Source organism: Geotrypetes seraphini, chromosome 5 (genome assembly GCF_902459505.1).
Source record: "Geotrypetes seraphini chromosome 5, aGeoSer1.1, whole genome shotgun sequence".
NCBI classification, from domain to species: domain Eukaryota; kingdom Metazoa; phylum Chordata; class Amphibia; order Gymnophiona; family Dermophiidae; genus Geotrypetes; species Geotrypetes seraphini.
The window spans coordinates 244,015,946-244,029,486 of NC_047088.1; the positions used below are offsets into that span (position 1 = coordinate 244,015,946).

Here is a 13,541-nt window from a genome sequence, read left to right on the forward strand (position 1 = left end):
AAACCGAAGATCCTGGCTTTGGTTGGGCTCTAAACTTGGTAGTGTTCAGTTTTATCCCATGGAGATTTATATCTGCACAGATGTTCTTGCCAGTCTTTTTTGAATTTCACAGGCTAAAAGCCCTTTAGAGATTTTTTCTGTTTATATATATTTAGTTAAAAATAAGAGTTGTGAAGATTGATTGATTTATCTTATGGAGGAAGAGAGTCTTGGTATTTTTTTAGCACAGGGTTTATCAACGCAGACCTCAGGACACATACCAGCCAATATGATTTTCATGATATCCCCATGAGGTAGATCTGTATGCAGTCCATTGTATGAAAATCTTATCTCATGAGAACCCGATTGACTAGTTGTCTCTTGAGGACTTGGTTGAGAACCATCGTTCTAGCATTTGCTATCTTTTGACGGAGGCTAACATGCTTATTATGGAGCAGATGCAGTTCCTCCGTATTGATTGTTGTCATAGCCAGTAAGAAAGTCATCTTAGTTTCTTCTCTGTGATACATTTATTACAGAGGTGTATGCAAAATTAGTGAAAAACAAGGTCGTAGAGGCTGAACCTGGAGTGCTGCATTTTGGAGGCTATGAAATTGGAAAACTTCACCAGCAGATAATGGTGAGTTAAACAAAAATCAAAACAGTTCTACTTCTCATTTCTGGAGCACTACATTTCTTTTTACAGTTTTACTGAAATACCAATATAACTTTATGAACTAGGTAGAAATCCAGCCTAAGTTTCCCAGGCTATCTTTCCTGGCTACCCTATAGCTCATGGGTTTCAAAGTCCCTTCTTGAGGGCTGCAATCCAGTCGGGTTTTCAGGATTTCCCCAATGACTATGCTATGAAAGCAGTACATGCAGATAGATCTCATGCATATTCATTGGGGAAATCCTGAAAACCTGACTGGATTGTGGCCCTCAAGGAGGGACTTTGAGATCCCTGCTATAGCCCGTCCATCAGGTAATGCACATCACTTTATTTTCCCCTCACTATGGACTCTGCAGTCTAACAACTTTCCTACCACTACTCTGGGCCAAAAAAGATATAAATCGGATGGAGTCAGTCCAGAGGAAGGCTACTAAAATGGTGGGTAGTCTTCATCATAAGGTGTATGGGCACAGACTTAAAGATCTCAAAAGGTACCATTTTTAAATGGTTCACTAAGTACTTGACAGGCTGTTCTTTTCAGGTAAGGAATGGATGTAAGATTTCAGGTGAATACAAAGTGAAGACAGGAGTTCCCCAGGGATTGGCTTTTTCGGCGCTTTCATTTAACATTTACATGGCCACTACAGGTCAGTTGTTTCAGTCTCTGGAAGTCGAATACCGAATTAATGCGGATGATATTATCTTTTATTTTCCCCAGTGTGTGGATGGGGAGAAGATCTGGAGAGAGTACTGAGTAATTATATGAGTAAAATTGTTGAATGGATGGGAGAGCAGGGTTTGAGATTGAATATGGATGACAGAAGTAATGTTTGGGGGGAAATCTGATCAGAAAAGGTGGCCAACGGAATTAAAGGTAATAGATGAAGTACTTCCAGTGAGAGAGTCAATGACAATCTTAGGAGTAAGACTTGACCCAGGCCTTACAATGAACTGTCAAGGGGCCAAAACAGTACAAGCATGTTTATCCCAGGACAAGCAGGGGGCATATTCTCAACATGTGGGTGACGTCACCGACGGAGCCCCCTAGCGGATGTTTTCGTAAGCAGACTTGCTTGAAGACCTTCAAGCTTGTGATTGGCCCGCGCATGCGCGCGTGCCCCTCCCACCTGGTCTAGGGCATGCATCTCCTCAGCGTGGCCTCAGTTCTATGTTTTCCGCGGAGCCAGAAGCACTGCTCCCTTGCTTCGCGCGATCTTGTTGTCCCTCTTGCACCGCGGCTTATTTGATTAATTTCAGTTGAGTCACTGCACTCGCGCGTCTTTCTTTTTTCTTTTTTTTTCCATTCGTATATTTTTGACCGGGTTCACCGGTCTTGCTCTGACCGCCTGGCCTCGTGGGGCCGCAGCCATATTTTTTCTTATGTCCTGGCCTCGTTCCGGGTTTAAAAACTGTACTAAGTGCAACTGGGTTATCTCCATCACTGACCCTCATCGTTGGTGTGTGGAGTGCCTGGGTGTGGAGCACTGCGCTGAGTCGTGTCCATGTTGTGCGACTTTGCAACTGTGGGCTCTTCGTCGGAGGGTGGCCAAGATTCTTCAACTTTTTGGCCCCATGGATCCTGCGAGACAGGCCTCGAGCTCGGCCTCGGCGCCCTCGCTGGGTGCCTCGGCCTTGAAGTCCCCCTTGGCCTCGAAGGCCCCAGCTTCGGCTCCTCCTGCTACTCCGGTCTCGGGTAAGTCTCCACTTTCCTCCTCAGGTGTGCCGGCAAGGAAGCCTACCTCAGAGTCTCATGTCAGTGCCGCCTCGTCTGCATCTTCGAGACATCATTCTAAGCGTGCCTCCTCACGTAGGGAATACTCTTCCTCGAGGTCGCCCCCGAAGGAGCGCACTGCTGCACCTACGATCCAACAGCCTTTGGTCTCGGTGCCTATGTTCGAGGACATGCTTAAGGCTATCCTAACCACGCAGCTTTTCTCGGTGGTGAGCCAACTGGTCCCGACCTCGATGCCTCTGACCTCATTCTCGACCCAGCCCCAGTTTGACCAGCCTGAGCGTCCTTCTCTCGTGTCTCGGGGCCATGCCTGCAAGACTCTTCGGGTTGCCTCGAGCGATTCTTCATCGTCCGAGTCACCTGTGACTTTTCGAGGGCCTAGGACAGGAGCCCGCTTTTCACCCGCTACTATGTTGAAGTTTGCCCCTCCTAAAAAGCTCCGGTCTTCTCCGCCCCTTCGGGGCAGGTCTCCGACCACAAAGCCTTGTCCTCAAGTTGGACTCTACTTTGCATTCTCCATCGAGGCAGATGCCAGCCTCTAGGGGGTCTTCTTCGAAACCGGTGGAGGAATTTTCATTTGCCCCGTCTTCTCCGAGGCTCCGCCAGCTGATTCCTCAGACTCCGGGGTCCTCCCCGATCCACCTTGCATGGGGGCATTCCTCAATGCTACCCAGACACTTTAGTCAGGCCTCTTCGATCTTCCATTTGCGGGATTTTGAGGCCCCAACTTACTATTTGAGGGAAATTTCTCCCTCTTTCTCAGCTGCCCCCAGATCTCGCTAGGAGTCTTCTCAGGAGGATGAGTCTTCTTCTCGAAACTCCTCCTTTACTTGTTTCATCTCTGACATGGGCAGGGTCTTGAACCTGGACCTTCAGTCTGAGTCCCATTATACCCAGGAATTCCTGGTGGAAATGGGTGTTGATCATCCACCCCGTGAGGCGCTGCGCTTACCATTGCACCAGGTTCTCTGGCAAACATTTCTCCGGAACCTGGAGCCCCCCTATGCGGTCACGGCCATTCCCTCCAAGTTGGAGTCCCGTTACCGGACGATCCCAGTTAAGGAGTTTGAAAGTTCCCAGCTTTCTCACCAATCCTTGGTAGTTGAGTCTTCCTTGAAGAAGTCCAACCCCTCGAAGGTTTACGCTGCCATCCCTCCGGGCAGAGAGGGCTGTACGATGGACAAATTTGGTCGCCGTCTTTATCAAAACTCAATGATGGCGAATCGTGTCCTCAACTATAACTTTATCTTCACGTCCTACCTCCGGTTCTATGTGGATGCCCTCCGCTTGTTCCAGGAGGATGTGCCAGATTCTCAGCGTCAGGAGTTTCATCTCCTCGAGGAGACCCTCTCCCAGCTCCGCCTCTATATGTTTCAGGCGGCCTATGACACCTATGAGTTTTCCTCGAGGGTCACGGCCTTTGCGATCACCATGCGCCGCCTCGCTTGGCTCAGGATTGTGGATATGGATCCGAATCTCCAGAATCATCTGGCCAATCTCCCATGTGTGGGTCATGAGCTCTTTGATGATTCCATCGAAGCGGCCACTAAGCGCCTCTCGGAACATGAACGGTCCTTCGCCTCTCTGGTGAGACCCCTCCGGCTTGGCAATACAAAATTCCTCTCCGGAGGTACCCGCAGAAATCTACTCCTGCGTTCTCTTGGCCTCCTCCACAACAAGAGCAGCAACGTCAAACTAAGGCCCAGCCGTGGGCTCTGGCGAAGACTGGGCTGTCTTTTTGACAATTCCGGTCTGAGCCTTCAGGCTCCCTTCCTCCTGGAGCCTTCCCTCCTCCCCATCGGGGGTCGTCTCCATAATTTCTATACCCAGTGGGAAAGTCTTACCACCGACAGTTGGGTGCTCTCTATCATCCGGGACGGGAACTCCCTTTACTTCACTCCCTGAAGCAGTATCGAAACGTGGCACGTCGGAACCAGTTAACCTGAAGTTAACCTGAAGTTAAGTTTTACCATCTTAAGTAATCTATTTAAGATATAGAGCTTATAGCCAATTAGGCAATTGCAAGTTTAACGTTCACCGCTGTTATAGTTCTGACACTGTATTGAACAATGCAATGATTGGGTGGTGAGGCGGTTACATCTGCCTTCATGTCTCTGAGCATTAGTTTCAACAGCAGTTGATGCACATTTGCCTCTAGTTCACTGTTAAAGGAATACAGAGTGACTTTTTTATATTTTTTGTGAAATTGGACATGGCTCCCTCCAGTCACCTAGCTTAGGAACAAGGTTCATTCCTGTCATAAGAATGTGCAAAACTAATCCATTTGAAGAGTCTGCTCCTTAAGGACCTTATGAGACACTGGCTTCTACACGCGCCTTGCATAGCAGCAACACTCTCCACCCCATGCACATGTGCCCCTCACAGACAGTGCGAGCCACACTCTCAAAACCATTAATGGGGAAAATAGAAAAATTGACCTTAGCATACCACTTTTTACCTCAGTTTGGTAGACTGACCCTGTCAGTCTTTTGAATGAGATGTGTAAAGAAGTGACCTGACTGCATCTCTACTATCTTTTTTTAATGCTGTTTAGATTCATTCAGTAAGTGAATGCATCCCTCCAAACTCATATTTGCTTTATTGTTAGTAACCTGCTCAGTTTTCGTCAAATAACATTGTGGGTAATATTCATAAAAACAGCTGCTGCATAAGGATAATCAGATGCTTTCCCCCTCTATCTTTATGCCTGATATACAGTAATCCTGTTTGTTTAGGTAGGAACACTGAATATGCAGTCCTAGATTTAACAGTGGGATTGCGGATTATGATCCCATGAAGTGAATATCCTCTTTCTGGATACATTTAATTGTATAAAGGCAGTTTTGCACTTATATGCCAGTTCACACTTGTAAAATGCCTGTATGATGACAAGGACTTTGTTAATATATTAATAAAGTCCATCTCAGAAACATCATTTCTCCACATTGTTTTTTGTTTCTTCTTGGATTTGTCTGTGGAGATTATTGGGTCAATTCTCTTGCTTTTGTATGATAACAAGGACATAAGTACTTTTTCTTTACTTTGGGGAAAAATAACCAGCAGGCATTTTGTCTTATTATACAGAATCTGAAAAATATTTCCTCTGAAGTCACAGATGTTCACATTATACCACCGCAGACAATATACTTTCAAATCACGTACAGAAAAGTAAGAATTCTCCACAATTTTGTTTATATTTTTTTCATTGTATCTTCCAAACTAATCATTTTCCTTCCCTTTTATGAAGCCGCTTTAGGGTTTTTTAATCATAGGCCACAGCAATAAAAACTCTGATGTTCATAGGAATTCTATGAGCGTCAAAGCTTTTACTTCCACAGCCTGCAATTAAAAAAACCCTTATGTGGCTTCATAAAAAGGGGGGGGGGGGGTTATTATTTAATTAAATCAGGACAAATATGTTGAGCTTTATAGGGCTCCTTTTACTAAACTGCGGTAGCATTTTTAGCATGCGCTGAAGATTAGCACGCACTAACCCCGCGTTACACAAAAAATACTAACGCAAAATCTATGGAGGCGTTAGCATGTAGCGCTTGCGGCAATGTAGCACGCGCTAAAACCGCTAGCGCAACTTAGTAAAAGGAGCCCTAAAAATAAAACTCACAAAAACACTTCAGCATTGAGAAGAAGTTGAAAAGTAAGACTAAAAAATGTAGCTTGAAAAACTTGTTTATAAAGTGGTGTTTATAGACATGATAAAGGCTAGCAGCATGATGGATTTTAAGAAAAAATGGAATACTCTTGTGGGATCTTTAAGGGAGTAAATTCAGGGGGGGGGGATACTTGGAATGGGCAGACTTGGTGGGCTATAGCCCTTTTCTGCCGCTTTTTTCTATGTTTCTATGTTTCTATGTGACAAAGTAGAATAGTAAGAGAAAAGCTTTGCGCTATCAAAATAAGGGGTCGATTGCTGATCTGCCTATAAGGGGACATTTTACTAAAGCACATTAAGGAGGAACAAATGATGGTATTGTGTAATGCAGAGCAAATGTTGAGCTTCACAGTGTTCTTTACTATGATGTTCTTATTCTCCGTTGCAGCTCCGACTTATCCCTGGGTTGTCGATTACTGTTACTGTTGATTTTTTTCCCGATGAATTGCGCTATTACTACGACTGCATCCGCGTGCATTGCAAGGTGAGCATTTAAGTGCTACAAAATTAGGTTAGAACAGGGGTAGGCAATTCCGGTCCTCGAGAGCCGGAGCCTGGTCAGGTTTTCAGGATATCCACCATGAATATGTATGAGATGGATTTGCATGCACTGCCTCCTTGAGATGCAAATCTATCTCATGCATATTTATTGTGGATATATGCTGAAAACCTGACCTGGCTCCTGCTCTCGAGGACCGGAATTGCCTACCCCTGGGTTAGAAGACTGAAACACTTCCATTTCTCCTTATCCTGTTCTCATTTTACTCCAGATTCAGTGGACTCAACTTTATTCCTACCTTAAATCTTATTTTACATGTATAAATTAGTACTTGAAAAATGACAAGATTGTAAAAGATCATCCTATTTCCAGTGTTATGCCTATGGAGAATTTCATTATGAAGCTTTAATTGTTATTTTATCTTGATATACTATCCATTGGGGATGTCATCCAGGCAGTTTACAAAATTAATAAAACATTCCAAAAACAGAACAAAAAGATAGAATGGAAGAAACATGAATCAAATTCCTTGCATGAATTTCAAGTGTATTAGGGAACTACTGTGTTCCAAAATACTAAGATTTACAGGTAAGGAAAGTACACTTCCCCCTCCCGATTCGTGGTTTTAGGACTCACGATTTCCTAAAACCGGAATCACCCCCTCCTCCCACCCATCTCCCGAACCTCCACGGACCTTATCTGGTGGTCTAGCAGTCTTTCAGAGCAGGAATGATCTTCCTACGCTCCTGCCTCGTGCTGATCACTCATTCAAAATGGCTGCTGTGAGTTCCCGTTGTAGTCTTGAGAGACAAAGGGAACTCACGGTAGCCATTTTGGATGAGTGATCTGCATGGGGCAGGAGCGTAAGAAGATCGCTCCTGCCCCAAAAGACCACTAGACCACCAGGTAAGGTCCGGGATGCCAGGGGAAGGCAGGGATGGGTCAGAGTCAGCCCAAAAGTTATTCACGAATTTTCAGTATTTGCGGGCCGGCTCTGCCCCTAACCCCCGCGAATATTGAGGGAGGAGTGTATAAGAGCCATTTGCAAAAGAGACTTGTGGCCTGGGCAGGAAATAAAGGCTTAAGATGACATCTAAATGATACAACTAGCAAATGACTCTTCTATAACCTTTTCATTGGTCAAAACCATCATTTTGATTTTTCATTTATCTGTTTTCCGTGTTTTTGTTTAGTACAGTTTGGTTTATGTATTTAGTGAGAAGTCTTGAGCAAACCCCTTTTTGAAGGCATTTTCCAGGGCTCCAGATCCATTTGTATTTTTGAAGGCACTGAGGATTAGGAGAGAGACTGAATCTTCAAAGCCCAGATCTGATGCTCTGTTTCTTGTCTTGACTGTTCATCAACCACCCTATAGTTAAAAATATTAATTTCTTGTGTAACAGGCTGGTAGTCTTGACCAACAGGTCAAATCTCCATTAATTGCAAGGTTGTAGAGAGCCCATTGTTTGATTTTCTCGCTCCACCTCCCATTATTCTAGGATGAGCGCCACTAGGATTACCATACGGCTCCAGAAAAAGGAGGACGGATTGAAAGCAATGGAAGTAAAACCCGGATGTCTCAATCCATCCTCCTTTTTCTGGTAACCTAAGCTCCACCCCCTCAGTCTTACTTTCTATAAATAAAGAGTAGAGAGCCTGTCTGTTCTGCTCAAGTTTAATCTTTATTATTTTGGGGGGTTTATTATCCGGTTGGAGGCTTTCGGTGCTGCAGAGGATCCCAGTCACCCTGGGACATCTCTAGCTGCGAGAAGATACAGACTATCAGGGCTGAGGTCTGTAGCCTACAGGCACATGCCTCGCATGATTCCTGTGTGGCCAGTCTGCATCAATAGTTCTCAGAGCTCAGGATCCATACCCTTGAGAGCAATCTCGCCCCAGGTTTGTCCACAGTGGACTTGAGTGGCTTGCCCCAGGTTCAGTCCGCAGTAGGCTTGAGTGCAGACTGAGCGGGTCCCATAGCAGTTCTATCCAGGATCAGGGCCAACTGCATTCCTCCCCCCACAAGATCACGTGGGGGGGTCTGAAGGTTCAGTTCTACATTGGGAACTGGATGGCAGTCCGAGTAAAAAACTGATTTAATTATGCTCTAAATCTTAATATCTTGAGGAAATCTTCAATATAAATCCCATCAACAACCTAAAGAGTCATAAATATTTAATAGCAAACTTAAGAACCTCCAATATTCAATAGCTTATTTAGACAATATAAAATATTGAAAGCATATCATTAATGCTTTCAATATTTTATATTGGCTAAATAAATAAGCTATTGAATATTGGATAAAAGTTATATGAACCAGTGAGGAGATGGAAGCTTAGGACAATGAATATTTATGAGTCCCGAGTGGTGTCTCTGGGGTTCTTAAGTTTGCTATTAAACATTTATGACTCTTGAGGTTGTTGATGGGATTTAATCTGAAGAAACAAGCCATCTGTTGGACTGCAGGCCTTTCTGAGACAGAAATCTTCTCTCACCTTTGATCTGAAGTTTCCCTGTGCAGCTCCAGCACAGCAGCATGGCAATTGCAGCCTATGGGGAAAATGGGGATGGGGGGGGGGAGGGGTTGTCCTTAAAAGTCATTTTTGAAGGTTTCTGAGATTAGGGATGAAGTCTCCCACCTCCCAAACCCCTTCCCTGCATTTTTTCTTTACAGGCTGTTTTAGGCGCCAGAATTGCTATTGCGGTGGCCATCTTGGATTTCCTGATTTTGTTTAAAAGCCTCCATCTGCCTCAATACCCCTTATTTTTGACAGAAAACAGTATAGATGGACTCCTCAGGTGGAGATAACTTCAGATTCATATCAGATTTGTGATGGATACCTGTCTGAAGGGGGCATTGTTCCACATGCAGCTTGGTGTGTGTTTGGGGGGGGGGGGGAACTTTGGGCTTTACCTCCCTTTCTGCTTCCGGTGGCTTAGATGCTCAGTTGGAGCATTTTCTATCCATAAATTCTGGCAGGAGCCAGAGAAAACAGACTTGGGGTCCCGGGCAAAATGTAGCTGTGTACCAGAAGCCAGTGCGGGAGACCCTGCCAGGACCCTCTGGACAATGGTCCGCTCCCAAATTCATACACATGATGTACTATGCCTTTTTAAGCTTCAAATGCCAACCTAACTTCTCGGGAGCCTTGGCGGAGATAGCACCACGTTTTTTTATGAAAGGCTGAGGGTCCACCCCAAGAAGCCATGCAGATTTCATGGGGACTCAAGCTATGGTGGACTCATAGAATGAAGGTTCAGAGTCCATGCCTTTAATTTCTCATTCAGGGTCCTCAGCTCTAGGAGATTCAGCATCCTAGCTGGGAGGGGCTGACCACGATCAGGTGGCAGCCCTGAATCTCAGAGATGATCCAAGAGTGCGAAGGTTATTCATACCTTCTAGCCTGCAAGGTTTAGAAACATCGAAACATGATGGCAGAAAAGGCCAAATGGCCCATCTAGTCTGCCCATCCGCAGTAACCATTATCTCTTTCTCTCTCTGAGAGATCCCATGTGCCTATCCCAGGCCTTTTGAATTCAGACAGTCTCTGTCTCCTCCACCTCTTCTGGGAGACTGTTCCATGCATCTACCACCCTTTCTGTAAAAAGGTATTTCCTTAGATTACTCCGGAGCCTATCACCTCTTAACTTCATCCTATGCCCTCTCATTGCAGAGTTTCCTTTCAAATGAAGGAGACTCGACTCATGTACATTTACCGTACATTACTTAGGTATTTAAACGTCTCTATCATATCTTCCCTCTCTCTCCTTTCCTCCAAAGTATACAGATTGAGATCTTTAAGTCTGTCCCCATATGCCTTATGATGAAGATCACATACCATTTTAGTAGCTTTCCTCTGGATCGACTCTATCCTTTTTATATCTTTTTGAAGGTGCGGCCTCCAGAATTGTACACAATATTCTAAATGAGAAACTAAAGTTGGAGTTTCCTCAAGCTTCCACAGCTCAGTGCTCACTCATGAGCAGCGCCAAAGAACAGAATGCCTGTTTCCCCTCACATCCAATGATTACTAAGATGTTAACAGATCACTGGAATGTACCAAAGGCGTCCTTAGAGGTAACTAAGTCCATGGCTAAGCTCTTCCCAAGGGATGCTGAGTTTCAGCAGCGGTATGCTATACCTAAAGTGGATTTACTGGTGGTTCAGTTACGAAACGAACTTCACTCCCTGGTGAAGAGGGGTATAATCCTCAAGGATACACAGGACTGCAGAATAGACTTTGTCATCAAAAGACAATTCAAGGCTGCTGTGCTGGGACTGAAAGCGGCAGTGGCGGCATCTTATATTGCCCAGGCATGCCACTCTCAGCTAAGCCGGGCTCCGGATCTGGACAGCAACACTAACCCCCAAGTTCCTCTTGGATTATGTTGCAGATGCTCTGTATGACTTTTTCAGAGTCCTTAGCAACGTCTCAGCTTATTCTATCTCTGCCTGCAGAATGCTCTGTATCAGGCAATGGGTTGGAGATTCGGCTTGGCGATCCTGAGCAAACTTTCCTTTTAAAAAGAGTTTCTCTTTGGCAAGTGCCTGGATGATTTAATGGCTAGTATGATGGATCACAAGCCAAAATCCTTAGCAGATAGCAGACCCTGGAAAGCGAGGGGGTCCGGTAGGGGAAATTTTTGTGACTCCTGACAGTTTCACTAATATTCAGGAGTGTCCTCTAATCAGAGGCCAGAGACAAAGGTTCAGTAGCACCAAACATCCCCAAGGGTCCAGATCCTGTTCCTCTGTGGCTTTCAAGAAACAGCAATGATGCCTGGATAGCAGCCATCCTTCACGAGGCGGGCTTGGGGGGGGGGGGGGTGGTAGCAGGCTGGCAGAGTACTGGCAGATTTGGAAACAGATCTCTTCAGATCAGTGGGTGCTGAAGGTCATTCAGGAGGGGTACAAACTTGAATTCTACTGGTCCCTCCTGGATCTCTTTCTTACTTTTCTGGGAGGGAGACCAGAAAAGGCAGTGTGGGTGACTGTTCAGGGACTTATTGCTCTAGGGTCCAGATAACCTATACTTTCAGGATAATGGGGCTTGGGCAGATACTCCATACACTTCATTATGCCCAAAAGAGACTCAGAAGACGAAAGACTGATTCTGGATCTAAAGTCGGTCAACGCAGCCCTCAAGATTCCCTACTTTTAAATGGAAACGATGCGGTCGGTCATTGCCTCAGTTGCACCGGGGGGAATACCTTGCCTCTCTGGAACTAACAGAGGCATATTTGCATATTCCCATCTTTCTGGCTCACAGAAAGGTCTTGAGATTCAATAGTCTGGACAAGCATTTTCATTTCTCTGTTCTTCCCTTTGGCCTAACAACAGCACCATGAACCTTTACAAATGTGATGGTTGTTATGGCAGCGCAGCTCTGCAAAGTGGGAATTCAGGTGCATCCTTACCTGGACAATTGGCTCATAAGAACATCTTCAAGGGATGAGAGAGTGACAGTGGTAGAGCAAATGGTCCAGCTCCTACAGATGTTGGGCTGGGTAGTCAACTTCAGGAAGAGTCAGTTGATCCCAACCCAGTCCCTGGAATATCTGGGAATCCATTTCGAGACAGCACAGAGCAGTCTTCCTCCAAGAAGCAGGCAAAATGAAGTTCATGAGGCATATTGGGGAGATTCACAGCCTGCCAACCCCCTCAGTTTAGCAGTATCTTCAACTGCTGGGATCCATGGTAACCACAATAGATGTGGTTCCTTGGGCAAGAGAACACTTTTTGCCTGCTTCAGGAGTCATTCCTCTCAAAGTGTTCTCTGCAAGCGGACGTCCTGGATCTCTCACTGCCATGGTCAGGCAAGGGTTGGAGCCATAGTCCTTGAACAGAGGAACACCACTACGCATCTCCCAATGGATAGTCCTAACAATGAATGCCAATCTTTTTGACTGGGGAGCTCATTGCGAGGGATGTCTGCTGCAAGGGCGGTGTTCCCCATCTCAGAGGAAATGGTCGATCAAGCACTTGGAACTGAGAGCGATACGGTTAGCTCTGCGAGTTCTGGGTAGCATCTTAGAAAGAAAGACAGTCTGAGTCTTCTCAAACAGTGTGATTACAGTAGCCTATGTAAACAGGCAAGGAGGCACCAGGAGTGCACCGCTGAGCTTGGAAGCTCGCCTGCTCTTTCGGTGGATGAAAGCCCATCTTTTGGCCATCTCAGCGGCTCATTTAGCTGGGGTGGAGAATGTGCAGGCAGACTTCCTAAGTTGGCAGGCCTTGGATCCTGGGGTGTGGTCTCTTTCTTGGAGGGTCTTTGACTGCATAGCAAGGCACTGGGGACGTCCGATGTTTGACTTCATGGCCTCAATATTCAACAAAAAGGCAACTTGTTTCTTCAGTCGAAGGTATGAGACTGGAAGTGCCGGGCTGGACGCTGTAGTCCAAGCCTGGTTTTAGAGGAGCTCCTATATGTGGTCATCAGTGAATTTCATGCAGAGATTTGCACTCTTCTACCATTGAATTGTCGCTTAATTCTCTACATCACACAAGAGTATTTGTATTGTGAAGTCTATTTTTCCGTGAGATTCTTGACAAAGGCATTTCCACTGAAACACTATCAGTGTTGAGTCTACGCAGTGCTACTACCAATAAAGTGAATTTTGAATTTAAAACCACGGTTGAATGATTGACATCTCTTCCTCACGACTCTCTGCTGTCATTGAGGCCTCTTCAGTGTCAGGAATTTTTCCCCATGACCCTCCTTCCATTTGTGTCTGTCATTACAGTGCTGCTAATTGCTTTTGTAGAAACTGAGGGGGCAGGAACAACTTCCTGGAAAGGAGGCAAAGTTCAAAGATGATTGACAGCATTCTGCAATCAACTTGTGGGTTTAAATGCATAACCCTAGCATTCAGGACTACTTGACACATTTACAAGAAGATTATCAAGGTAAGAGCCTAATCTTTCTTTATCATCCTGTTAGACCTGTCCAAACCAGTGGCTAAGTCTTTCTAGCAATAGATCAGTGGT

At 45.4% G+C, this 13,541-nt stretch overlaps 1 protein-coding gene across 2 annotated transcripts in view; it reads left to right on the plus strand.

Annotated features, from left to right (window-relative positions):
* CFAP221 (cilia and flagella associated protein 221) overlaps nt 1-13,541 on the plus strand; it is a 141,714-nt gene that overhangs the window by 20,828 nt on the left and 107,345 nt on the right. For both annotated transcript variants that reach the window (XM_033947171.1, XM_033947169.1), the window contains exons 3-5: nt 519-619; nt 5,469-5,552; nt 6,443-6,538. In XM_033947171.1, coding sequence (XP_033803062.1) covers nt 519-619; nt 5,469-5,552; nt 6,443-6,538 — 281 coding nt within the window. The remainder of the gene's footprint in view (nt 1-518; nt 620-5,468; nt 5,553-6,442; nt 6,539-13,541) is intronic.